General features: G+C 52.7%; 1 protein-coding gene across 1 annotated transcript; it reads right to left on the bottom strand.

Moving 5' to 3' along the window:
• Positions 1–267: 267 nt before the first annotated feature.
• On the bottom strand, positions 268–25,350 carry CDIP1 (cell death inducing p53 target 1). The gene is made up of 7 exons (XM_032328588.1): positions 25,222–25,350; positions 4,108–4,196; positions 3,625–3,726; positions 3,331–3,486; positions 2,258–2,531; positions 2,000–2,136; positions 268–1,047 (listed from the first exon to the last, which is right to left on the bottom strand). The coding sequence occupies exons 3-6, from the start codon at positions 3,707–3,709 to the stop codon at positions 2,025–2,027; spliced, it is 627 nt and encodes a 208-aa protein (XP_032184479.1). The 5' UTR covers positions 3,710–3,726; positions 4,108–4,196; positions 25,222–25,350; the 3' UTR covers positions 268–1,047; positions 2,000–2,024.
• Positions 25,351–25,365: the final 15 nt, after the last annotated feature.

Raw genomic sequence — 25,365 nt, 5'->3', positions numbered from 1 at the left:
CCCTGGTCACCTCACAGCCCTCCACCCAGAGCAAAGCCGCCGTGTCTCACAAATCTAGTCTTGTGATTCTTTCTCGGAAGTACTTTGGAGGTGAAATGTTATTTATAAATAAGGATAAAAAGCATTACATGTCTCACAACAATTCATTGTCTAAAATACAAATGTGAACTTAAATATTTTTATTGATAGGAGTCAGTTTTATATATTGAGGATATCTGCAAAAGTTTTATTCAGAAAAGGGTTAAATGGTGGGGAAAACTTTGTCTTCAACTACTGGCCAAGCCTACCCATTTTCACAGTTCAGATAAGGGGTAGGGAGGGAGCTGGCTCAGAACCTGGGGGCTGACTGGCTGCCCCCATTAGCCTTCGGACCAGAGGCCTCAGCCCCAGTGACTCTGTCTTCCTTAAGGGAGCAAGGGTATTTGCCTGCAGGGCGGGGTGACCCTGAGCTCAAGCCAGTGGGCTCCAGCCTGCAGACGATGTGGGGAGATGCCATGGCGTGGAGATGGGTGAAACCGGTGTCAGAGAGAGGAAGGTGCTCTTTGAGTGCAGTGAAAGCCAAATCCTACCCTGGCCCAGTCATAGGTAGAACCCCACGGGTTGTCCACGCTGGGTTTGGGTGTGGTTTAATCAGATATTGTCATCCCTGGGCAGTCAGTGCAGCACAAGCACAAAGACCCTGAGGACTCAAGCCTTAGACCACTTCTAGCCCCCACCCTCTTTCCATCAAAGAAGGAAGCCAGCCAAGAGAGCAGAGGCCCCGGGCAGGGGAGTGAAAGGGCCAATTTAATGAGAAACTACAAACTGAGACCAGCCATGATTCACAGTGACAGGAGGCCATGCAGTGGCAGTGCGAGACCAGGAGAGGGGCGGCAGCAGGATACAGCGGTCCACATGAGCGAATTCACAGACAAACCATTCACGATATACAGTGTGGGCTCAGGCCCAGGGCAGGTGTCCACCAGGGCACTTCCACCAGGGGCTGCTCCTTCCTTGTCCCTGGCCTGTCCCAGTCCAGTGCCATAGCTGCTCCTGCTGCAGTACCTGCTGTTGAAACAAGCACAGTGACAGCAAGTCAGCCAGGGCCCAGCACCCAGCACTTCCTGAGAAGAGGATCCATGGAGAGAGCACTACAAGTCTGAGTGTGCTTACAAGGGGCCTCTTCTCTCCATCACCTTCAGTCCTAGTTGAGACACACCAGCCACCAGGCAAAGGTCAAAGGTCTTGCTGATACACAGCAAAGACACAGTATGGACAGATGGATTAGGCTTCTGGGTATTCCTTCTGGCCCTAGCAAAGGTGGGGGTTTGTGGAGGGGTGGCCAGAAAGGGAGCTGAATGGGGGCCAGAGGCGAGTCCCTTCTTAGTAAACTGGGGTCCAACATTCACCCCATGACTTGGAGGTGTGCTGAGCTCTCTACCTTACCCCAGGGAACTCCTGGGCACTTAGATAGGGTGTTAAGAGTTTGAGACTTCTAAGGGCCAGAGTCATCCTCCTAATCATCATGCCCACCTCTAGCACCCCAGAAACAGACCAGGCCATAGGACCCTATCTTGCTTAGGTCTACTCCCCCATTCTTGGCCCAGGAGATCAGAAATAACTGTGGCTACAGGTACAGCCCCACTGCAGGCCCCAGGTCTGCTCTGGCTGCTTTTGGTCCCAGGGAAAGTTAGGACCAAATCTATACTTTGTACAGAAATGGAGGAATGAGACCCCAGCAGGAAGACCATGCGAGGAGACTCTTCCCAGCTTCTCTTCCTGATCACAAACACCAAGCAAACCAGCAACACACAAGCTCAGTGCTATCCCCCTGCCATCTGCTGACCCTTGGCCTTAAAATCCAACAGAATTTTTGCCGGAAGAGTCAGATGCTCAGGGAAGGGCAAGCCAAAGAGGACAAGACTTCCAGGGGACCGGTGGAATGGCTTCCATCCCCAAGTGGGAGCAGGGAAGCGAGCCACTGAGCGAGGGGAGCAAAAGCACAAGGGGCCAGACTGACAGCACGGAGTCCAGTCCCGGCTCCGTTAGCACAGGCGCTTGTACGTGTAGATGTAGGCTTTGCAACTGGGGCATGTGTGCGTCACATCCTTGAAGTCGTTGATGAGGCAAGGGATCAAGCAGCAGCCCAGATCACACCTGAATCAGAGACAGGGAAGATGGGGAGGTTGGATGAGAAGGGACTGAGGGCACGCAGGTCTACTCGAGCTGGGCGACAGGTGGGCCTGGCCCCCACCCCCCAAGCACCCACACCACCTACCCCATGAAGCAGCAGAAGAAGCCCAGCACGAAGTTCATCAGGCCGATCTCATAGGAGATCTTGGTGGTGATGGCCTGCTGGCAGTGGGGACACACTGTCTGTACAGGGGCGCCCTCGAAGATCTCTCCCTGCAGTACTGTCACTGTGGTGGCAGCCCCTGAGGGAACTAGGACTGTGGCGGTGTGGCCCCCAGGGCCAGGGTAGGGCCCTGGTGGGTAGGGCCCTGGTGGATAGTAGCCCATTGGTGGGTGGGGGCCTGGAGGAGGGTAGAAACCTGAAATGGCACAGAAGACGGAGTAAAGACGGATTGCTGGCTTGCCACCTGACCCATGTGACTCCCAGCACCCAGGACACAAGAGAAGGCCTCCAGGACCAAGCCCTGGGCCAAGGTGACCACCTATATTCTACCAGCCCTATGAGGACCAAGACAGAGAAGGCACTTGGCCCAGCCAAACATGGCAGAGCTGGGAAGAAGGCCTAATATCTCCTTGGTCTCGGCTTGATGTGTTTTCTTTTTGCCTCTGACACGTAGGGGCCATCAGCCACAGGAGGGAGAGCCTCGCCACTCACCAGCCCAGCCTTTCTCGTGCACACAGGGCTCTGGGCTGCACCACCGGTGTCAGATCCTGCACTGAAATACTAGCAACTGGCCCACTTTACGTGGGGCCACCTGTGCAAGAACCCTGAGCCTTTCTTTGGCCTGAGGAGTCCCGAAGAACTGCTGAACAGGAGCCTAGGCCTCCCCATGGATGTGGGACCCTGGCAAGGGAGAGGCCCACACAGCACCCACCACTGTGCCTGAGGGGCCTTCCCGGGAGCTAGCCCTCCTCCCAACAAGGCCCAGGGCTTATGTGGTTTGCCCACAGTACCTGCACAGCAATGCTTTGCTCCAGGACACCTTCCCATGTCCTCCCTCCACACCCACAATCAGTGCCCTCCAGCCCCGAAAAAACACTGGGCAGGAAGACCACCTACCTATAGCACCTACCTATGGCACCACCTACCTATGGCAGCCCAGATAATACCCTGGATGCCGGACTGGGCAGACCCCTGTGCTCCCCTTTCCTACTTACCTGGAGGCATGTAGGTGCCATCTGCATTCATATGCGGGGGGATGAAGCCAGGCTGAGGCATTGGGTGACCCGGTGGCTCATAGGGTGGGGGACCAATGTCTGTGGGGGGCATCGACATGCCCGGAGGAGGCTGCATCACAGCTGGGGAGGTGCGGCCTGGACAGAGAAGGCAGGGAGAGGGAGCTCAGAGGGCAGTGGTGGCAGGATCAGTGGGAGGGCTGCTCCAGGCACCAGCTTCTGGAGCTGGGATGGGCAAGGAGCAAGGACAGGACCATCAGGAGCACTGAATCCTACCTGGGGTCGGTGGGGCTCCACTCTTCTCCTCCAGAAGGGGGGCTGTGGGGCCTCCAGGATAAGGAGGGGGTGGCTCATTGGACATCTTTGCTGCTTCTGGATCTGGAAGGAAAGCCGGGACATGAACTAAGTTCCCAAGCCCTGCATGCTGGTCAGGTATGGGCCTGGGACAGTCCTCTGAGCCCCAGCAGCTCAGGTGGCCTTTTATGCCTCCATGTCAATCTCTGCACTCTGGGACTCCTTCAGTAGAGTAGTTTAGAGTCACCGGGGTCCCTTTAGGCCTTGGAGATGACCCACCATCATCAAGGATAACCAGGCCCGGAGCCGCCACCATCCATCATCATCTGCACTTTCTGTGTCAGAGCCAGAAGGCAAGGGTGCCCAGTGAGGACAAGCTGGTGAGGCGAACCTTCCCCCCAGGGAGCAGGCTGCCTACACGCCAGAGCGCCATGCTTGTGGGAGAGGATAGGGGAGACTTTTTACCTCAAATCCCAGGTACTCAGAAGGGGAAGGCAGGAGAGGCTCCTTCTACTGCCAGCCGGAGCAGACACGCAGGGCTCTAGGGACCTGTTCTGGGGAGAACAATAGGCAGAGCCTCAGCACTAGGGCAAGAGCTGCAACCACTCCCCCCACCCCATTCAGCTGCTTCCCACCAGCACTGCAGCAACCCGCTTGCCCACCCTCCTCCGCTCCCCTTCCCCTCTCACAGCTGCAGTTCCTGTCTGCTCCAGGCTCACATCAGCCCCGACAGACCCGCACCCACTGTAGGAAGAAAGGAGAATCGGCTACTCCCCACTGTAGTAGCCACCGTAGTAGCTCTGAGAGCCAGCTGTGCACATGGGGCCCCTGCCCCCCGTTTTTGTGGAGGATGGTGTGGGAAGGAAGGTGCGAAGTGAAACATTTCCCTCATGTCTTTCCCTCCCAAGGCTCCCTGAGCACCTGCTGCTGGGCCCTGGGGGAGAAGCAGGAAACCAGGGGGCCTTCCTGCCTTGGGGTTGGCATCCTGTCTCCCTTAGCAAGGCACTTCCTTTCACTCTATTTAGCACAGAAGGTTTGAAATTAGTAGCATTTTGAAGTGAAGCTGTTAATTTTTTTTTAACTGAAATAATATGAACTAGAAAAAATTCTCAACAGTACAAAGAGACACGCAGTGACAGCACTTCTCCTAATGCAGCTCCATCTGGGAGCCCCGCCAGGGCAGAAGGAGCCTAGAGTCAGTTAAGTTTATTAAATGTCACAGATCAGTGGCAGGGCCTGAGAGACCAAGTCCAAGCAACAAAAGAAAAGAAACTGGATGTCAGTAAAATTAAAAACTTGGCCTTCGGGGTGCCTGGGTGGCTCAGTTTAAGGATCTGCCTTGAGCTCAGGTCGCGATCCCAGGATCTGGGATCTAGGCTCCCTGCTGAGAAGGAGTGTGCTTCCTCTCCCTCTGCCCCTGTTCTGCCTCTCCCTCAAATAAAATCTTTAAAACAACCAACAACAACAACAAACTCTTGGGCTTCAAAGGGCACTATCAAGAAAGTGGGAAGAGCTCACAGAATGGCAGAAAATTTTTACACATCTACTAAAAGACTTGTATTTACAATAGCTATAGGAAGAACTCATTAATCAAAAGACACCCCAATTAAAAAATGGCCAAGGATCTGAATACACATTTCTCCAAAGATAAAAACCGAATGCCCAATAAGCACCTGAAAAGCTGAACACTTAGCCTAAAGGAAATGCAAATCAACTCTACCACTTCATACCCACTAGAATGGCTACAGTGAGAAAGTATCGAATGTTATGCAGGGAAACTGGAGTCCTCCCACAGCGCAGCTGTCCGGCGCTCTAACAGTCACCGCGTGACCGGTCATCCTGCTCCTAGGTGTGCACCCAAGAGAACTGAAAACCGCACAAGAATTTGTACATGAATGTTCACAGCATCACTAGTCACAGTAACCGGAAAGTGTCAACAACTGAGGTGTCTGACGACTGGCAAGTAACCAACAAACTAGCTGCAGCCTCTGGCGGGAACGTACCCCGCCGTGACGAGGCACAAGCCTGGTACATGCTGCGTGAGCTCGAAAGCAGGACACTCGGTGGGAGATACCACCCGGAAGGTTCCATGTGGTTGTGACTCCTTACATGAGGTGCCCAGGACAGACAGACCCAGACAAACAAAGCATACTTGGGGTTGTCATGGGCTTGGGGATGGGGCGGACAGAGATGAATATGGGGTTTCCTTCTGGGGTGAAGAAAATGTCCAAACTGGCTGTAGTGATGGCTGCACTGTTCTGTGAATGTATTAAAAGCCAGTGAATCACACACTTTAAATGGGGAAATCATATGGTAGGTGGATTATTATATGTCAATAAAACTGACTAAAGAACAAAATAAAATTGCCTGATCTCAGCACCTTAATGCAGCTAGTCTCCCTGCAAGTCTCTGCCCGTCTGTGTGCAGTCATGTGTATTGTTATGTACTTGCTGTTGTGACAGTTTTAACACGGTGTCCTATATATTTTATTCATTTTGCAAGACCCCATGGCCATCAATTTTAAGACTCCCTAGAATGGGCCCATCACTGTTTACATGACCAACCCTTATTAAGGCATTTAGAATGCTTGTTAACTCTCGTAAAACAAAACAAAACAAAACAAAAAACAACAACAACCAAAAACCAACCAAGGAAAACCTCTGGCAAATGCTCCTTCCCTTTCTTGGGATCTTCTTCTTTGGTTAAACTTGCCAGAAGTGAAATTATGAGGTCAAAGGCTATGGCCATGTTGTGCCTTTGGGAAGGACAATAGCAATTTACAGTACACACTTTGGATACAACTGTTATCACTAATGGGTAACATTAAAATAACACTCAGTTACTTGTTTCTTTGACCACCATGAAACAGAACATGTTCCCAAGTGCTTGTATATATTGTGACCTTCTCTTCTGAGCTGCTACTTAGAATCCTTCAAAGACATGGAAGCCGGGGCACCTGAGTGGCTCAGTGGGTTAAAGCCTCTGCCTTCAGCTCAGGTCATAATCTCAGGGTCCGGGGATGGAGCCCCGCATCGGGAGGGAGCCTGCTTCCTCCTCTCTCTGCCTGCCTCTCTGCCTGCTTGTGATCTCTGTCTGTCAAATAAATAAATAAAGTCTTTTAAAAAAAAAAAGAAAAAGACATGGAAGCCACGAAAAGATGGGACTTACCAAGGTCACGTGGCATGTAAGAGGCAGAACTGAGTCTAGGACTCTGCATGGCTCTCCCACCACCCTTGCCTGCAGGTGAATGTCAATAGGGCATGATCAAGAAAGGGAAGCCACAGAGTCTCTAAAGGACACCAAACAAAGTCCCCCTCCAGACAGGACTGGCTGTATGTGCTGGACCTGGAAGTCCTTGCCAGCCCCCCAGGCGCTGTTCTGATGGTAGAGAAAGAGGCTTGTGCTTCTGCAGAAAACTCTGTATCCTACTGAGTGTCTTAGAATATCGGCCAGCACCTGTCACTGACTCCTATTGTACCAGCATCTGGGATGCTGCTGGCTGGCCCCACTGCCCATCTCACAGCCTGAGCTCATCAGGAATCCAGCCAGGAAGGAAAGGTGCACTGCGCTCGGTGAGTCACTGGAGCAGTTTCCAGTGCTAGGACAGAGGAACCAGCGGAACCAGCCTGGGTCCTGCAGGCCCCTCTGTGTCCAGAGAGCGTAGAGCACTTGCGCCACCCTCCGAGGATGCAAGTCTGACCTGCACCTGCCTTTCATCAACGTCACAATTAGCTCCAGGGTTTCCCAGAGCACGTGATTCTGCTTCTGGAATTCCGCCACTATAATGATGGTACAAGCCTGACACTCAGGGCAAAGCCCTTCCATGGTATCCACCCAACTCTGAGCTGGCCTTGTACCTAGAGCAGGCACAGCTGTGCAGCACGCACACACCTGCTACTGTTCGGACCACCTGCTTCCATGCCTTCCCTCAGCCAGCATGGCTGTTAGTCCTGTCTCGCCTCCCCTTCACACCTGCACCCATCCTCCAGCTCCCTTCTGGAGCCTCAACCAGGGCAGAGACTAGGGGCAGGACCCTTCAGTATGAAGGAGAGACGTTGGGGCGCCTGGGTGGCTCAGGGGTTAAGTGTCTGCCTTCAGCTCAGGTCATGATCCCAGGGTCCTGGGGTCGATCCCCATGTTGGGCTCTCTGGGTGTCTGCTTCTCCCTCTCCCTCACCACCGGGCTTGTGCTTTCTCTTTTGCTCTCTTTCTCTCAAATAAATAAAATCTTAGGAAAAGAAAATTTTTTTCTGGGATTCAACCCCTAGTTCCCCCAGTGCTCCCAGTATAAAACCAAGGGGCATGCCACAAAACTATGTTGTCTAAGGTGCAATAAAAAACTTAAGAATGCTATGATCTTAAAAATATATAAATAATGGGACGCCTGGGTGGCTCAGTTGGTTAAGCAGCTGCCTTCGGCTCAGGTCATGATCCCAGGGTCCTGGGATCGAGTCCCACATCGGGCTCCTTGCTCGGCAGGGAGCCTGCTTCTCCCTCTGCCTCTGCCTGCCTCTCTGTCTGCCTGTGCTCGCTCGCGCTCTCTCCCTCTGTCTCTGAAAAATAAATAAAATCTTTAAAAAAAAAAAAATTAAAAAAAAAAAATTTAAAAAAAATATATAAATAAAAATGTCAGGGCACTCAGGTGTCTCAGTTGGTTGAGTGTCTGCCTTCAACTCCGGTCATGATCCCAGGGTCCTGGGATGGAGTCCCACATTGGGCTCCCTGCTCAGAGGGGAGCCTGCTTCTCCCCTCCCTCTGCTGCTCCCCCTGCTGTGCACGCTCTCTCTCAAATCTTTTTTTTTTTTTTTTAAGATTTTATTTATCCATTTGACAGAGAGATACAGCAAGAGAGGGAACACAAGCAGGGGGAGTGAGAGAGCGAGAAGCAGTCCTCCCACCGAGTAGGGAGTCCAATGTGGGGCTCGATCCCAGGACCCCAGGATCACGACCTGAGCCGAAGGCAGACACTTACTAAGCCACCCAGGCATCCTCAAATAAATAAAATCTTAAAAATCATATGCCCCAAAAGCAAAACAGTTTTCCAATAAAAATGCGCACTGCTGAAATGATGCTACAGATGCAACTGTGGGACTCAAACCCGCACCCTGGCAAGCCTGCTGTGACAATGGCGCCAGAGCATCAGGTCCTAGAGGTGATGGGAGGGGCTGCAAGACCCCAGCCCTGTCGTTTGTCGTTCCCCACTCAGGAGAGGGGAGAGGCCTATAATCCAGGAGCTCAGTGAAGTCAGTGTACAGCCCCAGAAACCCAAAACAGGCCTCTTAGCCTCCCATTCTGACCTCTTAGAGATATGTGAGGAAACAGAATTGCCTGAAAACCCTCCCAAGTCTACTGCACCGAGCGGGCTGCCCTGGGGCCCAGAGGACTTGACACTGTACATCACTTTGCACCCTCTGGGACCGCTCAGCAGCCAGCCGACCAGTGAGGTGCCGACCCCAGCAGCACACAGGTGTAAGGGTGCAGGAAGGAGACACCCAGGACCCCAGGGCGCAGGCTCCACTCCACACAGGAGGAGAGGTGGTCTCGATGACAGCACATATGCAAGAAGGGAAACTGTTTTGTTTTGTTTTTAAAGATTTTATTTGTGAGGGAGGGAGGGAGAGAACTGAGGGAGAAGCAGACTCTCCACTGAGCAGGGAGCCCGACACAGGGCTCGATCCCAGGACCCCAAGATCATGACCCGAGCCGAAGGCAGACACTTAACCGACTCAGCCATCCAGGTGCCCCAGAAAGGAAGATTCTTAAATGAAGCCATCTTGTCACAGTGGAACCGTGCAGGCGCACGGGTCAGAGCTCCACCCAGGCAGGCAGTGCGGGCCATATTTCCAGGACCCGGCTCTTCCACGCCTTGCAGGACTGCGTAAGTCCAAGAGATGAGTACGCACCTAGAGAAGCCGGAATCCTGACAGCCCCGGGGCACCTGCCACGGGTGCTCAACTGTCCTCAGCCGCATGAGGCCAATAACTAGCTTCTCCACTTCAGAGAAGGTGCACACAGCTCACGTCATACCCAGTACCACATGCCCTCACCATCAGCATTTTAGGTGTTATCAATGACTTCTCTTTGAGCTTTAAATTCCTGTTTATTAGTTTTTCAGCAGTGTTGGGGATGCTGAGACACTTGCCACGTAGTCCTGGATAAGTGATGCGCCACTGCCCCAGTCCCAATGGCTCCTACTTTAGAAGCCACTGGCCCATGGGAAACAGCTGCTTTCCAGAGGCTGGAAGTCTAGGCTGAGACTAAGCAGCATCTGGAAATGTGTGAGGAGCAGACGTTAGGTTACTGGATGGCACCCCATCGCAGGAGCCTCAAGGCTCAAAGTGACAGAGGAGATCAATGTCCCCTTGACTGCCTTTTCCGGAGGAGGCTAGCCTGCCAGTAACGGTCCTGACCCTTGCCAGGGCAGGGAGGCAGCACGGCCCAGGTGGCTGGTGAGTTAGAAGGCTCAAGACTCTTGAGAAGGTGCTCTGGCCTCCAGTGGACACCCTGTGCCTGCAGCCTCTCCACACGTTACCACGGGCCTGTTTCCGGGAGACCAGCAAGAAAACACTTAGAATGGAAAGGGCCACAGGCTGCCACAGAGAACAGTAAGGCCCTGGGGATCTGGGGGCAAACTTAGGGGAGCCCCAAGGGCCAGGGGATGGAATACCCAGGAGAGAGGGTCCTGCATGGTCTCTAACAAGAGGGAGGCAAGGGCAGGCCTGCATGTGCTCCTCAGCCCCTTGGAGACAGAATGGGGCCATCTGAGGCCAGTCTGGCCCTTGCATCCACAATCAACACAGCCTAGCACCTGCTGTGGTTTTATACAGAATTATCCAAGTCACTCTAAAATGAGATGAAGCCTGCCCTCACACCTATCTGCAGACCCACTGCCCTGCGATCTCATTTCATTTTCCCAAGGACGGCAGGTGCTGGGGCCTCTGGGTGCAGGACACACTTGTGCCAGACACAGAGCCAGGCCCTTTTCGCAGAGCCGTCACAACTCCCCTCCTTGGCCCTGCAGAATTCTGAGGGCCACCGGCTGCACCAGCATTCCTTAGGGCCTGACACTGGTCGGCCCTTAACGCAGGTCCACTACAGAATAGACACTTCTGCTCTGCACCCCAATGCTGGGAGCCACAGCTGTGTCACAGAGAATAACTAGGCCTCACCCCCACAGCGCAGCCCTTGCTTCTCCTCTGATGAGCTGGTGGGACCAGGTGAGAGTTTCCCCAGGTGTAAGGAAGGAAATGACATCCTGAGGTGCCTGCTATGGGTTTTAGGGTTTGGGGCCATGAAACAAGCAAAACTGCCTTATTGCCCCATCCCTCCTCCCTTCCTACCCATCCCAGGCCCTGTCTGCATCCCAGACAATATTCTAAGCAGCTACTGAGGATGACAGCTTTGAGGACAGGACACACAGTGTTCCAATGTGGAATCAGGAAGGCAAGAAGCCACTCCCTCCTCCCATTCACAGAGGGGCAAAGATTTGCCCCATGTCAGTCATCAGTTAATGGGAAAACAGGGCACACATGGAGAGTGTGGCACTCTGGAGCTTCAGCCCTAGACTTGAAGCCGGTGGCCTTGGAGGAGTTACAGACGGTCCCTGAGCCTCAGTCTTCCTAGGACCTGGGACTAGAACCCCTGCCTCCTGGCCAGGCTGCGTGCAGAGCAGTGACAACGACACATGCCCAGACACATGGCAGATCACTGGGCAGGGGAGCAGAGCACTTTCAGGTCCAAACACAGGTCTACTGAGGGGACAACAAGGCTCTGGAATTAGTGGTGATGCAGGCATCGCTCTTCCAACATACTAAAGACGCTAAACTGTCCACTTTAAAAGGGTGGACTATATGGCACGTGAGTTATAATTACACCCCCAAAAGCAAAACCCACCCTGGTGTGGATAGTTCTGTGTGTGTGCGCGGTGATAAATGAGAGATGGGGAAGAAAGACCCCAGACCAAGATCATCGTCTCTGGGGTTTAAGTTTGGCAGCCAACAGCCAAAGGAGGGTGAAGCTTTTGTCATTATACAGACTTATGCATATCTTAAGCAAAAAGGTATCTGTATTATTTGCGTAACTAAAATTTTGAAAGGAACACAATTTCAGGACAGAGCTGTGATGGGCAGCTTCAATTCTGGTGACAGAGAGGAGGTGGGCGGGGATGGGGGGGTTCCTCCCCCTCCTAGTGCACCAAGCTCAGCGGCTGTCCTCTGGGTTCCCCGCCCCCGCCCCGCCCACATCCCAGAGGGGAGTTAAAAGCGAAGACTCTGGGGCCCTGGGAAAGGCCTCTGGCGTTCTGCTCAGTTCCCAACTATTCATCATTCATTGCAGAGAGCTGCTGTTGGTCTAAAGCTGGGCCAACTGGCAAGAGCCTACGGCAGCCCAGGCGGGCTGCCCATGGGACCTTTGAGGACCTGGGCCCAGTCCAGCAAGAGACACTCCTCCCCGCCTGCAGCCACAGCTGCAAACCCAGTTCTGCAGTCTGAATGGTCCTGCACACCGCCAAGGGATACCTGCCCTGCCCCCACGTCTCTGCTGCACCACACAGGACCTGCCAGGGACACACACTGACATTCCCTTCTGGAGGAAGACCCAGCCTGGGAGGGCCAGGAGGGCTTGTCTGATGCTAAGCCCCATCTGTGCACGAGTGGGTGCTCCTGGAGGACCAAGGAGGGGTGCCAGGAGATAAGGCAGAGGTGAAGGCAGAAGACAGTGAAGGCAGTGCCTGGAAGGAGGACTTTCTGACACAAATCTCCCCAGGATCTGCTAGAGCAGCAGCACAATGTCTTGGGTCTTGGGATTCCTTTACACTTGATTACTGAGGACTCTAAAAAGCTTTTGTTTTGTGGGTTGTATCTATCAATACCCAACCATATTAAGAATTTTAAAATGAGGGCTTTTTAAAAGTATTTATTACTAAGTCATTACAAAACATCAATAAACTCATTACATGTCAGCATAAATAGTTAAAATAACTACCCTCCAAAACAACTGTAATAATGAGACAGGTGGCACTGCTTTCCATTTCTGCAATCCTTTCTCACTTCTGGCTTACGGGAAGTCTGCCGGGTTCTCCGGTGTGCTTCTCCACCCAGTCTGTCTGCTACACTGTGGTCAAAGCGCGAGAAGAAAACCCAGCTTCCCAAAGATAAGAAGCTGGAAATGGGAGGGACGTTTGAAGAGTCTCTTCAGGTATGTAACCGTGGACATTCTTCCATACCACACCCAAAGCTGACCCCGGTAGTGTCTCAAAGGTTAGCGGCAAGGCGGAATTTGAAGGCGTAATGAATTCTTCCTCCTGTTATTTATGTTATAGTTCACCGGCCCACCTTGCATTTAGAATGGCTTTTACCCACCCATGGCTTCTAACAGCAGACACAAGTCATCTGGAAAACATCGGTTCACAACATGAGCCCTGATTATAAAGACAGAAGAGTGCTGATGTGCCTTACTTACTACTTACTACTACTTACTTACTTACTACTTACCCCCCACTCAAATCGCAGGCTATCATCACCACCAAGATCATCAGCAAAGACTAACTACTGGGAAGCTGTCAAGCTCATAGTGGCAGACACAAGTTTTCCAAAAATTATAACTAACTGTCCCTTGAAAGTCCAACTTTACCATCAGCCACAAGGAGATTAACAAATTTATCACTGGTAACATTTACAAAAACAAAGGTCAGCTGTTTCCCCTGAAATAGTGGGCTCACTGTTCATTTTCAAGAGAATGTCCACTAAATCCCCAAATGTGAATAACCACAGTTTGTGAATCAGTTGTTAAGTAAATCTGGAGCTCCACGAGAAAGCTAGTTCAGTGCACAATTCAAACAACTGTGCACGTGCTTTCCCTGAGGCATCTATCATACTCCGTGTGTGCACGAGGTAGGTCTCATGTTTCATCACACAGAATACTAGAGATGTGTAGTTGAGGGTCAAGATGATTTAGTACAGTAAGACATTTTTACTGCTTTTTCTTAAATAAGATCTGTGGGTGTGGTGAGCATCACCCCAACCAGGAGGAGCCCAGGTTGGTGTCTCTGCCTTGAGTCAGACAGCCATTCACTCCTCCCTGCTTCTGTACCACAGACAGGACAGCCAACAAGGTGAGAACGGCCCTGTAACAGCTTCTTAGCACTGCCATAAAGAGTCCTGACCTTCAGCCCCCTGGCAGTCCCCAGGACACAGCACCTGTGACCTTTCGAGGACCATACCGCGGTGCTACAGGCAGCCCTGCTGCCATGGAGACCTGGAGCAGCCCAGCCCAGTGAGCCCTGGGCTTGCTATGGCCACACCCCGGCACCGGCACCTGCACTGGCACGGCTGTCGCGCACCCAGCCTGAGAGGAGCTGTTGGACCAGCTCAGACCCAGTTCCCCACTTTGTAGCTGCGTGACCTGTGAACTCACTGAGCCTGATTCCCTCATCTATAACCAGAGGTAATCGTGCCTGCCTCCAGGGTGGGAGCAAGGTTTAAAATAAACCGTGTGTGCCAAATACCCAGAGCAGCAGCTCCGGACCTAGCACACGAGAACATGGAACAGACGGCACCTGCTGATATCACTGTATTTGTGAACAACTTGCAGCAGGCACCGAGGCCTCTGCCATGGCAGCTTCTGCCCCCACCCAACTGTGGGGAACAGACGGCACCTGCTGATATCACTGTTTTTGTGAACAACTTGCAGCAGGCACCGAGGCCTCTGCTATGGCCGCTTCTGTCCCCACCCAACTGTGGGGATCCCGGTGTGTGCTTCTCACAGATCTGGGGCGGGGCCTGGAATCCAACCCCACCTGAGCGGCCCAGCCCGGCAGAGTCCATCTATGACACGGCCAAGTTGAGGCTGCTCTGCAGGACTCCCGAAGATACAGCAATCCTCCTAAGGAGTCATCTCTCCTTTCGGGCAACTTCACAGTCAGTCATGGCCCAGGCAAGGGCGCTCACACCCATCGGTAGGTCCTGGGGGACCAGGGCCAAGAGGCAGGATGAGGATCATGGGCCAGGAAGCCCAGAGCATCCCCACAGCAGTGCCCCAGCCCTCCTCTTTCCCAGCCCACTCTCCTGAGTGGTGCCCCCATCCCCAACCACTCAGTCTTCAAGAACAATGCTATAAACTTTCTTTCTTAACCAGCAATGAAGTTTGAAAGCACAGAATTCACAGGTATCCTGCCCACCATGACAGACTGTACGACCCTGGATGAGTCAAAAAGACACTCCCAGCCCTTCCTGCAGGCACCTGTGACCAAGTGACTAGGCTCTGGCCAATGAGTCATAATCAGAGTGCTATAAGGACGGATAGGAAGGGCCACCCTGGCCAGACAGACCCTGTCCTCTTGCCCTCTCATCTGCTGCCTAAATATGGCTGTGACAGCTCCTGCAGCCATGCTTGACCATGAGGTGACCTTGGATAGGGAAGCCATACTGAGGCCAGAAGGAGGTGTCCTAGAAGACCACAGAGACACCATGCCAGCACCGAAACAACCACTTCCCACTTCTTCTAAGTGAGAAAGAAACAAACTTGTTTTAGTTGGTAACTCTGGGTTTCCTAGTAAATATAGCCAGACATATTTCCAGTAATCAAAGAGAAATGGAAAAGCTAGTTTTGCAGCAATTCTCAAACACGCTATAGCCAGAAATTACTTGTGATTGGTAAATTTCCAGATTATTAACAAAGAAGGAATGCAAGTATCATTAGAAATACGCAGTGCGGGCGCCTGGGTGGCTCAGTGGGTTAAGCTGCTGCCTTCGGCTCAGGTCATGATCTCAGAGTCCTGGGATCGAGTCCCGCATCGGGCTCTCTGCTCAGCAGAGAGCCTGCTTCCCTTTCTCTCTCTCTGCCTGCCTCTCCATCTATTTGTGATTTCTCTCTGTCAAATAAATAAATAAAATCTTTAAAAAAAAAAAAAAGAAAGAAAAAGAAATACGCAGTGCGGGGCGCCTGGGTGGCTCAGTGGGTTGGGGGCTCTGCCTTCGGCTCGGGTCCTGATTCCGGGGTTCTGGGATCGAGCCCCGCATCGGGCTCTCTGCTCAGGGGGGAGCCTGCTTCCCTTCCTCTCTCTCTGCCTGCCTCTCTGCCTAATTGTGATTTCTGTCAAATAAATAAATAAAATCTTAAAAAAAAAAAAAAGAAAGAAAAGAAAAGAAATATGCAGTGCTAGTCAGGCTGAGGGTATGTCAACAACAGACTATAACTGAAAGGCTCCCAGCCCGGACTTCCCACCGACTTGGCTTTCTCTATCTAGCTCATGCCACTGCCTCCACACAGGTTCACTGAATAAGGCCCTTGGGCTGCCAAGTTTTAGCCCTGGAAGGCCTGGGAAATCCTGCCTGCAGCCCAGTTCCCATTGTTCTTACTGCTGGAGGCAGGACAGGAGAGGCAACCCCTCCCTCAGAGAGCATCACTGGTGGCTCTGAATGGTTTTATTTTTCCATGTGAACACAGGCTTATGTGATGCTGTGGGAATTCTAAATACTTCAAAACAAGCTAAAGTAAAGACACAGAAAGGACCAGAAAGCAGATCTGGTTTTCCCATCTGCCCCTCTCATCCCACCCAGCTGCGGGCTCCCTGATCGGTATCATGGCTCTAAGAAGCTAGGACACCAGCCCAAGCCCGTGGCCCCGAGAGGAGGCCTGAGCCCCGGTCACAGCGCCAGCTGACAGGACAGAATCCTCACCTGCCGGTGCCCAGGCACTCAGTCACACACCAGCCATCTGTTCCCCAGCTTTCTGGAGGCAAGATGAGACCTAAGTGGGGTTGCGTGTGAAGGCACACAGCACACAGCCGGCCACACAGTGTTCAGTAAACACAAATTCTTGCTTGTATCACTGGTATTTATGGAGTTGCAAGCAGAACAGGAGAAAGAAGTACACGTTTTAAAGAGAGAGAAAATACAGGCTGCTCTTAGGAGCAAAATTCAAAAGCAGACAGGACTCAAGGAATGGTTCTAAACTAAAAAGTAGATTTCTAGGAACTCTGATGACAACAATCATAAGTGAACAATTGACATCATGCTGAATTCTTGTCAAAGTCCTGGCAAAACACTGCGACTCCCCAAGTGTCAACAGCAATGGAACACAACAGAGCGGGTCAGTGCGGATCCTCTGGGGGACAACTCCACTATCCGTACATTCTATATGACTCATTAATTTCCTTTCAAGACATCCGTCCTAGACCTAAGTGAGCATGTGAGCAAATATTCACAGGCTGATGTCTGTATAAAATGTCCTATGTTCCACCAAAGGGACTGGTTACCTGCCTGGTTTACCTATATAAGATAATTGTATTCACCCCCCAAAATGATAGAGACCCATTTTTGTAGGTAGAACAATGGTCTTGACACTGCATTGTAAAACCCGTTCGTGGATGGATTCTACTTCAAAAATACATATTTACATAGCTATTACACACCAAATGTTAATTGTTTTCTCTGGGTGTTAAGATTTTGGATCATTTGTTTATATACAAATACACACACAGAAGCTGTTACGTGTGGTTTCTAGTTTTTCTAGAATGGGCAACTCCTTTGACTGGTTCGTTCCCAAAAAAGGCTCATTATAATTGTTACATTTATGTGTATTCCTCCACAGTCCACAAAGGTGCCTCTGACTATAACCTCTGGGAAAAGCAACAGTCCAAGAAGCAAACCCAGAGACTGGCGATATGCCAGTTTTCTCTCCTAAAGTGGTGTCACAGTCTTTACATTGGTCTCACGGGAGTCTGGCAGCATGAGTCCCTTCTCTAAACCAGGTCACCTCACCGTACTCCGGTAACAAAGAGGCTCCAGATCTGTAAACCTGGAACATAAAGACCATCCAAGGTAGTTCTAGCCTCAGGAGACCCTGCCTGGACAGCCAGCATGAGGTCACCTGGCAGAGGAGGGCAGGTAAGAAGAGCCCAGCAGAACACAGGAAACGGAGACAGACCAGGTGACAGAGCTGTACCCGGGGTGGGGCTGCCAGCTGGGGCAGCTGCTGGGAGTGCAGCCCAGGCCTCCAAGCTGGGGTCCAGCACCTCCTCCGCCTTCCTTCAGAGGAGCTTCCCAGGCGGCGGGGGGGGGGGGGGGGGGGTCTCTGGAGCTGGACAGGGGGTAGGAAGGACAAGTCCAGACAGGAGGAGAATGAGCAGCAAAGGAGGAAAACAAACACAGCCACAGCCACTAGTGAAGAAACCAGTCATCTGCACCTGTCAGGCAGGCAGGGCTTGGGAACTAAAAGGCCAACTAATTTTAGAAGCAGGATGAGTCTAAAAAACCATCCCTTAGGCAATCAAAACGAAGCCCTGAAAGAAAAAACCCTTACCTCTGCCTCCCCTGAGCTGACACAGAGCAGTCTTTGACTCAACTCCATTTTAATCAGTTATCTGAGATCAAGATATACCATTCTGACCCAGGGAAAAGCACGAGGCCCTACGTGCAAGCAAGCCACTTGGCCGCTATGTACACGGCCCCCCAGCTGGAAGAACGCACTCTGGGCACAAACGCTGCCCCGTCGGTGCCGGCCCCAGAGGGGAGCTTAGCCACAGCCAGGCCAGTGCAGGTCTCCCCACCCGACAGTGAGGAAGTGTCCGCACATCATTTACAGCCTTCATGTTACTGGGCGTTCTCTCCAGTAGCTTCAACCAACAAGAGCTAGATGGAGAACAGGACCTGCAGCAACCTCACCGGTGCCAGCATGACAGGCTTCTAGAGGTCACCCAGATGGCATCAGTCAAAAGAAAAAAGCCAGAAACCAGTAGATATGTCACAGATTAGTCACCATTCCTTGAGCCCAATGCAGTGGCTGGATGTTGCCATAGACAGCGCAGTAAGAAGCTATGTTGCTGGACCAATGGAAAAAACCCGAGACAAGAGAACATTCCTGGGCTACACTCTCCAGTGGAAGTGTCCCAGTGGCCAGGGGCACTCAGGCAAACTGCGCTGCCGAGCACATAGGACCGATGTCTGTGACCGTGACGTGACGTCCACACTGGAGAAAGGGAAGGGTGGGGATGTAAGTGCTCTGGGACATGTGAGTGAAGAACAAACCACATCAACAGTTTACATTACACAAAACAGTATATGGAAGTTTAAATTCCTATCATTCTAAATGGACATGTGACCCAGAGAGTTTACTCATGTCAGTCGGGACTGAAGAACTATTTCGGATCCTCTCCTTGGGAAAACAGGAGCTCACTGCATATCTGGTTTGCCTTACTTATGGCCACATGCGATTTCTCTAATATTCATACATCTCGAGACCACCTTTCAGACAGAAATGTCATTAGAGATCACGAAGTCCAAGGTCTCAGCTGACATATATGGCCCTTCAAACATTTACTAACCACCCGCCCCCAGCAGAGGCAGGGTGCCATGCAGGAGACGGAGTGGGCAAGACCCCCTCCTCCCCCGCCCCACTCTCTGACGGGAGCCAGGCCCAGCTGCTCAGAGAGGAGCCCTGACTCATGCCCCACACACATTAGATGCACCGGACTCAGCCCTACCTCTTTTCTCACAGTCTCCAAACTACACTCAAGCAAGATCTCACACTCCCAACAAAGGGCTTTGCACACCAGAATTCCACCGTATGAGTTTACATGGATTTCACTGTGGCCCAAACAAAAAAAGAGAAACAACTGAAGTGAGCCTACCAGGCTCCCTGCTTTTCCCTTGCTGAGGGCAGGGCTTGTGAGAGGAACGGAACTCAGGGGGGCATGCCATCCGCACAGCGGCCCAGTTCCTGCACACCTCTGTGCTCATGGGCAACTTAAGGAATCTGCAGGACAGCTGGACCATGAGGTGTCGGCTCTACCAGATGACCTTACACCCTAGCCACTGAACGTTCACTTGGGAACTCTCTTCAGCTGTGCTGCAGGGAGCACAGGAGCCCACATACACTCAGCTCCCTACCCCTCACAAGGAACTAAGGCAGGACAGCTAGAGGCAGGCACATGACACAGTGTCATTCAGACGTAAACACCCGGCACAGGCTCTGAGCCAGACACTACCTAGGCCCTGAAGGTGGGGAAAAACCTGTGTCCATGGAGCTTACATCTGCAGGGGGTTGGGGGCTAGAACACAGAAACAGGTCAAGTATATAGTTTGTCAGACAGTAACACATGCCATGGATGAACAGATGAGCAGGGGAGCGAGTGCGGCCGTGAGGCAATTACCAACAGGGAGGGATTCCCAGGGTGGGGAGCATTCAGGCCAAGATGGACAGGCCACATGCACCGCTCTGGAAAGAAGGTCCAGGCAGAGAGAGTTAAGTGCGGATGCCTAGAGTGTGCCTGCACAACCCTGGGAGCAGTGGGCTGGGTTGTGTGGGTGCCAGGAGAGTGGGAGGAGCTGAGAGAAGAGGGACTGGCCCTTGACGGGAGGGAAGCCAGGTCCTCGGGCATTAAAGGACATCCACTTGACTCGGAGTGAGATGGAGGGCTTGGGAAATCAGGCTGTCCGGTTTCCCTTGGCTTTCCACTTCCTGCACTGTGCCTGGTATACTAATGTGGGCCCCCAAGTCCTCATACCAACAGGCGGTACCTGACGGTGGGGGACCGACAGTTCTCAGCCCCCACACCTCCAGCAGGCACGGTTTCTTCATGGCCAGTCTGACTGGGGCACAGAGAACTGGGTCATGGCGTCAACCATACGCTTTCCAGATAAAGCATGTAAATGCACAGAGAAATACACGTAACCGGAGCCTGACTACTCAGGGCCAGAGACTGAGGCCTGAGCCTCAGGCAGTATAGAATGCCCCAGAGTCCAAGAGCTGACAAAGGGTCACAGGGCAGCTTCTTGCCTGGAGCAGTACAGAATTCTTCCAGGCCTAGGAAAGGCCAGTTTTATTTAGTAGAGCTATCACTATCCAAATTTGTTTTTTTCTTTCTTTCAAGTGACTACCTGTCTGAAAAGCCTTCAGATTCTTGACTCTTTAATTCAGCCAACATTTCGTGGGTCCCTCTATGGAGGTCACTCACTGTGTGGCACCGGGCCTCATGAAGTTGTAGATCCAGCTAGGAAGCCAGCTCACATGTAAGAAGAATTGACAAACGTTACTCAGCAAAACCCAGACAACACCTCGTGACAGCAGGTGCTCCCGGTGAGAGAAGGGGCCTCTGTGGAGGGCACTGGGGAGGCTTCGGGTACTGGGTGGGCCCTACAGAAGGAGGGCAGGATTCCCAGTCTGTGACAACAGAGTCACTGTGAGCACAGGGGAAACAGAACACTGTGGTCAAGGGGCTGGCCTCCCCAGTCCAGACCAGCAGCTCCAGGAGGGCAGGGATGGGGTTTGGGGCCAGTGTCTCCACAGCCCCAGACAGCACACTGAACACTGGCTGTCCGGGTGGATAAGTAGTGCAGCCTGGCTGGTACTCTGGAGACGAGCTCTTCCCCATCCCACAGGCCCTGTGCCGTTAGCAGTACCCCAGCCATGAAGATGGACGTGAAGAGGTGTTCCAGAATTTTCTCAGGCCCTTAAGCCTTGAACTGTCAGCAAGTCCTGCCAATACCATGGCTTAAAAAGGTCACAGATCCATTCTCTCATCTACTGCTCAAGGTTTAAGGGTCAAAGTCTAGACGTGGCCTCACGTTCCACACTTCTCTACTATGCTCTACTGCAGCCACCCAGACTGTAATCCACTCTTCTCCAAATAAACCAAATCCCACTCCATCTAAAGGACCTTCCACAGACCCTTCCTCAACCTCCACACAGCTTCCCCCTGCCCCCAGCAAACCTGGGCCTTCCCCATGACTCCCTCCAGACTTACCTCCCACCCAGAGAACACTGGAGGAGGGCTCCCACTCATGGCCCTGCAGGCCCTGCTCAGCCCCTGGCACAGGTGGAATGAATACGTGAGTCTGTGAGGGTTGGGGTTAGCTAGGCTTCCCATGCTGTTTCCTGCCCAAATGTTCCCCACCCACAGCCACTGGGGCAGAATACAGCCTTAGCAGGGATGGAGTCCCTGGGTTCCTCATGAAACTGCCTGGTTTATGGTCACAATCCAGACAGAAGACCCCCTTTTAGAGTCACAGTCAACTCCATCCAGCACTTTCCACGATGGGGCCAGAACAGCCCATATTCCCCTCAGCCTTACTCTCTTCAGGGCTGCTGTGCCCTGATCTGGCAATCTTGGGTAAATAGCTTACTACCTCTGGCCATTTCCTCCACCGCGAGACCGATGCCTGTGTGGCCCGCTGGCTGCTGCAAGGACCCACGAGGATGGAGCATAGGGGAGGGCATTGCCAGGTGGGCCCAGAGCACTTACCAAGAGCAGCCTCTGCAAACACAACTGCCTTCCCGCACTTCCCCAGCTTGTGAGACCGCTGCTCTTAATGCTACTTAGAACCGCAACACGTTTCACTTCCTCCCATAGGAATAAGGTTGCGAGCTCTCAAACCCCAGCCCAGGACAGCCCTCCAGCCTTCTCTACCTACTGCGGCCTCCATCTGCTTCTCCTTCGAAAACACAGACACTGGAGTAGATCTGAATTCAGACAGATTCGATAGAGGGAACACGTTACGTACCCAGCACGTCCAGTTTTGACTGGACCTTCAGGACAGCTCCTTGTGGTAAGAATCCGATGGTGCGGGGTCACCCAGTGGCCAGACCGTGAAGGAGCTCACAGCACCCACAGATGAGAAGCTCCAAAAAGATGATGAGAAACGTTTTCTGGAAAACTGATCTGACATTACAAAACGCATCTCAACCACTTTTATGGAAACTCTCAGAATGTCACTGGACTTCCCCTGCATTGCCTGGTTTTGTGCTGGTTTTACTTTGTCTAACATTAAGGGACTCTAATCTTTCTGCACGAACAGATACAGTCTTCTCACCTGGGTGTTGCTTTTCACCTGCCAAAGATGCAGGTAGTGAGGCTATGGGAGGGCAAACGCCGCATCACACAGCTTGGAGGCAAGAGAAGTGCCTCTAACACGGTCGGCTGAGTCTCAACAGTACTGGTTCCAGGACCTCACCTTTATCACCAGAACCTGGTAACTCACAGAGTAGGAGAGGCGCTTGGTCCACAGGCTCCACAGGGACCACACCTGCATCCCCCTGGGCGGGCGATCTTCTCAGGGGGGGAGAGGGTTTGCCACAGGCCCAGGCCGAGTGCCCCCTCTCCTCTGCAGCACTGAATAGCAATGCAGCCTCTACCACCTCCTGGGGAGTCATGCCTGGGAGACCCCTGACTGCAGAGGCCCTCTGTGGGGTTCTAGAAACTGGCACACACCCATTCTCTATACTACATTTCCAAGTCCCTCTGTGGAGGCCTAACAAACCTCCAGCCTGGCTCTCCTCCCCACTAAGGGCGGACGCTATCTGCAGAGCTCCCCCTGCATGCTGCCTTCTCACCAGCGTGACAGTTTCCTTCACATAAGGACAGAGATGTCAAGAGAAGGTGCCATGACTCTAACTACCACATTTCCCTGTGTCCTCCATGAATAAACAGATGTGCATGCCCTTTGAATAATATTGCTGAAGCTGGAGATGGATTTCTACAGGACCTGTCTCCTCTCCCTCTCAGAAAACTGAACTGCATTAAACACTGGTGTTTGTGCCTACAGAACACAGTACCTCAGTCCAAGAGACTCAAAGCTTGTCAATTGGGCTAGGCAGCCCTCTTCCCCTGGAGCTTGAGAAAACACACCAAACTAGCAGGTTCAAACCAGGCAAACATAAAATATAAGGAGTAGCAACAGAGTATTCAAGCTGACAACTTGTATCATTTATTGTCATGGCGACCTGCTGGGGTCATCTGACTATTGGGATACATTTCATTAGCACCCCTTCAAAACATTTTTGTTCCCTTAAGTATTATTGTCCATCACACATTCCATGTTTCTGCTTTTAGTGATTTTAGAACCATGGGCTACTGTTTTCAAATCACTGTTAAGAATACATGTAAAGTTCCTTCCTGGTTCCAGAGGCCTATCCTATGGAAAAACTTCCAGCTCCTCAGGGATAGGAGACAGAGGTAACACTTCAATGCCCAGGGCTTCTACTGGTTAAAAGACAATAAGCAAAAATTCTATGATTCTACTTAATTATATACATGTTGAATTATTTGGGAGGGAAACAGACTGATGTGCACACTTACTGTGACACACATAAACAAGATGCACTGTTGATCATTAGAGTTGAGACAAAATACAATAAAATGTTGTGCATTCTAGGTGGTGGTCTATCGGTACTGTGTTAAGCTTTTTCAACTTTTATATATGTTTAAAATTCTTCATAATTAATTGTGGGCCAGCGAAAAACGCAGAGCTGGCATGTTTCTCCCCACCCAACTCTTAAGTCAGCCTGGATGTAAGGAACAAAGTACCCAGGAGAGAGGTCACACTTGCCTACGCACTGCCTGCACACCAGCAGGTCCCACTCTACATACAAAATTGGTATGCTCTGCCCCAGGACCTTTATTCTCTACACTTCAAGATAACGGCTCTCAACCCCAAATGTGACTCAGAATTATCTGGGGAGCTTATTAAATAGAGTCCTGGACACGTCCCATAACTGCTGAATCAGAACCTGCGGGAAGGAGGGGGGGCAGCTGCCCAGGAATCAGCCCTTTTAACAAAGGCCCTGGTGATTTCGTGGCAGAGGATCTGAGACCCACACTGGAGACACTCCGAGCCGCTAGCTCCTTACCTGACACCTGTTGAGAAGACTCCTGGGAACATTTAGAGGAAAACAGAACCGCACACCTACGAACAAGTGCCCAAAGTGGGTCTCGAAGACGCCGTACGTTCAACTACACCAAGGTCCTCGACCGCACGAAGCTGGGCCCGAAGCCTGGCCAGGTCACTGCCTCCCCACCAGCCCTGGCGCGTGCGGGCCGAGTGCGGGGCAGAGAGATTTACAGATGTCGGCGAGCGGAGACGGGCGGGGGAGAGAGAGCCGCGCAGGCCCCTCGGGCTTGCCAAGGTCACCGAGGAGCTCAGCAGGGCTTCCTCTGTCCCCGGGACCCTGCTCCCGACCCCCTTTCCTTGAGGAAACTGCCGTCGCGGAAAGGGGGAGATGCTATTTCCCGACCCTTCCTTAGAGGGGACGCGGGAGAGATAATAAGCGGGACCCCGAGGAGCTAGCCGGCAGCCCCCAAGGCATGGATCCCGGCGCCCGCCAGGGCCTGGCCAAACTGTAACCGCAGCCCCGCGGGTGACCGGCCAACCCAGAGACGGTGCGACGTCAAAACCCCGAGAGCCGCTCTGGATCGCATCAGTGCCCGGCGAGGAGGCGACCGGCTCGCCGCGCCGCCCCCGGGGATCCTTTACCTCGGGATGCCAGGCGCCCGAGGCCGAACAAACACCGACAACCCACGGTCCAGGCGCTGGGTGGACGAGACCCTCGGCCCCGCGGGGCTTTGCGCGCACGCCGCCCCCCGCCTGCTCAAAGGCCTTTGGGAGATGTAGTGCGTCCGTGCGCCTCAGGCGCGCTCCGCGGGTCGGGAAGACAACAGTGCCCGACATGCACCGCGCAGGCGCCGCAGGCGGGGGCTGGGGGCTCAGCGGTCCGAGGTCGTGCCCCTCTCCGTGAGGGCCGCGAGCGCCCAGCTCTGCTCCCGGGGGGCTCCGCCGGAAGCTCTCTAGCGGCCCAGGCGACTCACCGTCCCCGCGGCACCCACGGCTGCCGCAGCTGCAGGAACGAACACCTCCGCAGCTCGCCGTCGCGCGTCTGTCAGAAGGAGGCGGGTATGCCTTGGAGCAGGGCGTCAGGGCGAGGGGCGGAGCCATGAGGTCAGCGCCGGGGC

The sequence above is a fragment of the Mustela erminea genome, chromosome 20, assembly GCF_009829155.1.
Source record: "Mustela erminea isolate mMusErm1 chromosome 20, mMusErm1.Pri, whole genome shotgun sequence".
Taxonomy (NCBI): Eukaryota; Metazoa; Chordata; class Mammalia; order Carnivora; family Mustelidae; genus Mustela; species Mustela erminea.
Note: the sequence above shows the minus strand (reverse complement) of the source record. Positions and strands in the feature narration are given on the sequence as shown.

What these genes read in the sequence shown, in the direction of transcription:
- CDIP1 (XM_032328588.1), bottom strand. Translation starts at nt 3,709, where the DNA reads ATGTCCAATGAGCCACCCCCTCCTTATCCTGGAGGCCCCACAGCCCCC. An exon ending in TGGAGCCCCACCGACCCCAG is followed by an intron (nt 3,487 to 3,624) that starts GTAGGATTCAGT and finishes TTCTCTGTCCAG; the next exon opens with GCCGCACCTCCCCAGCTGTG. An exon ending in TGGCACCTACATGCCTCCAG is followed by an intron (nt 2,532 to 3,330) that starts GTAAGTAGGAAA and finishes GTGCCATTTCAG; the next exon opens with GTTTCTACCCTCCTCCAGGC.